Source organism: Talpa europaea, assembly GCF_964194135.1.
Source record: "Talpa europaea genome assembly, chromosome: 7".
Taxonomy (NCBI): Eukaryota; Metazoa; Chordata; class Mammalia; order Eulipotyphla; family Talpidae; genus Talpa; species Talpa europaea.
In genome coordinates this window covers 134,930,056-134,931,939 of record NC_140074.1, presented here as the reverse complement: position 1 = coordinate 134,931,939, position 1,884 = coordinate 134,930,056, and the positions used below count along the sequence as shown (strand labels likewise).

At 72.4% G+C, this 1,884-nt stretch overlaps 1 protein-coding gene across 1 annotated transcript; it reads left to right on the top strand.

Annotated features, from left to right (window-relative positions):
* Positions 1-299: 299 nt before the first annotated feature.
* SOCS3 (suppressor of cytokine signaling 3) lies at positions 300-1,083 on the top strand (the record flags this gene model as incomplete). The annotated part of the gene is made up of 1 exon (XM_084236230.1): positions 300-1,083. The coding sequence occupies one exon, from the start codon at positions 300-302 to the stop codon at positions 963-965; it is 666 nt and encodes a 221-aa protein (XP_084092356.1). The 3' UTR covers positions 966-1,083.
* Positions 1,084-1,884: the final 801 nt, after the last annotated feature.

The window sequence follows — 1,884 nt, the reverse complement described above, 5'->3', positions numbered from 1 at the left end:
CCTCGGCGCCGCCCGGGCGCGCGGGAGCGGGGCCGTCCGGGGCCACCGCCGGCGGGGGCGAGGGCGCGCGGGCGCGCCGGGGGCTCGGGTCGGGTCGGGGCGCGCGCCGGGGCTCGGGCCTCGGGGCGGAGGGCACAGCCGGGCGGGCGGGCGGGCCGGGCGCGCTGGAGGGCCCCGGGCACTCACGCGGCGCGCGCCTTCCTCTCCGCAGCCCCCCGGGATGCGGTAGCGGCCGCCGAGCGGAGGCCGCCGAGCAGCTGCAGCCGCCGCCGCGCAGACCCGCGCTGGCTCCGTGCGCCATGGTCACCCACAGCAAGTTTCCCGCCGCCGGGATGAGCCGCCCTCTGGACACCAGCCTGCGCCTCAAGACCTTCAGCTCCAAGAGCGAGTACCAGCTGGTGGTGAACGCGGTGCGCAAGCTGCAGGAGAGCGGCTTCTACTGGAGCGCGGTGACCGGCGGCGAGGCCAACCTGCTGCTCAGCGCCGAGCCGGCCGGCACCTTCCTCATCCGCGACAGCTCGGACCAGCGCCACTTCTTCACGCTCAGCGTCAAGACCCAGTCGGGGACCAAGAACCTGCGCATCCAGTGCGAGGGGGGCAGCTTCTCGCTGCAGAGCGACCCCCGGAGCACGCAGCCCGTGCCCCGCTTCGACTGCGTGCTCAAGCTGGTGCATCACTACATGCCGCCCCCCGGCGCGCCCCCCTGCCCCGCGCCCCCCGCCGAACCCGCCTCCGAGGTGCCCGAGCAGCCGCCCCCGGGCGGCGCGCCCCGGAGGGCCTATTACATCTACTCGGGGGGCGAGAAGATCCCCCTGGTCCTGAGCCGGCCGCTCTCCTCCAACGTGGCCACCCTCCAGCATCTCTGTCGGAAGACGGTCAACGGCCACCTGGACTCCTACGGGAAGGTCACCCAGCTGCCCGGGCCCATCCGGGAGTTCCTGGACCAGTACGACGCCCCGCTCTGAGGCCGGGCCGGGCGGGGAGGGCCCGGCTCTCCTGCCCTCGAGGCACAAGGCGCAGCACAAGAGCCACGGGGAGAGCCCTGCGGCGGGGGAGCCGCGGACAGGCGCCTCCCTCCGGCCCTGCGCCCCCCGCGGAATGGGGCCCGGGGACCTGGAATGCGTTTGGGGGAAGGCGGAGCGCCCCGGGAGCCGCCCCCCGCTCCGGCGCGCGCGGGGGACCGAGCAAAGACTGGCGGATTCTCCGCTCTGCTTCCTCGACGCCCCCCTGCGCCCAGCCGGGGCCAGGGCGGGAGTGCTGGACACGGAGAACTGCCAGGGATGGGATCTGGGATCGGGGATCTCCGACTTCCCAGCCGAACCTGTTTGCTCTTTGATCTGGTTTAAAACGCAGCTGGGGCTGGGGAAGGGTGGACCCCAGGGGCCCAGGGCTGCGGGGAGATGGCCGCTCCCTGCTCCTCCCCTGGTGCTGGAAGGGACGAGGGGCGAGGCCCCCCCTTTGGGACGGCCACCAGGAATTTGGGGTCCCAGAGTCCATTTGGTGCCGGGGAGCCCAGGGCCCATCCCCCGTTTTAAGGGGGAAGTGGCATTTTGGAAGGGGGTGATAAGGCAGGCCCCCTGTTCTTTCTCTCCCCCTGGTTACACCTCCCGCCGCCTGGGGGTGTGGGCAGTGGGGGGAGGAGACAGCCATCCTGGACCCCGGTCCGGGTCATCACAGAGCAGACGGGGGATTCTTCTTTGTGCCTCCTGACCACCTCTGGCGAGGAGATTTGCCTTAAACGTACCCTGTCCCATGGATAGGGCCTGGCACACGAGAAGCCACACACTCAGCCAATCCGGGCCAGAGCCGAGGGGTTCTGGGAGGGCCCACGGCCAGCCACTCACCCGGCGTGGGTGGGGGGCGGAGGCCCAGGCCTTCCAGTCC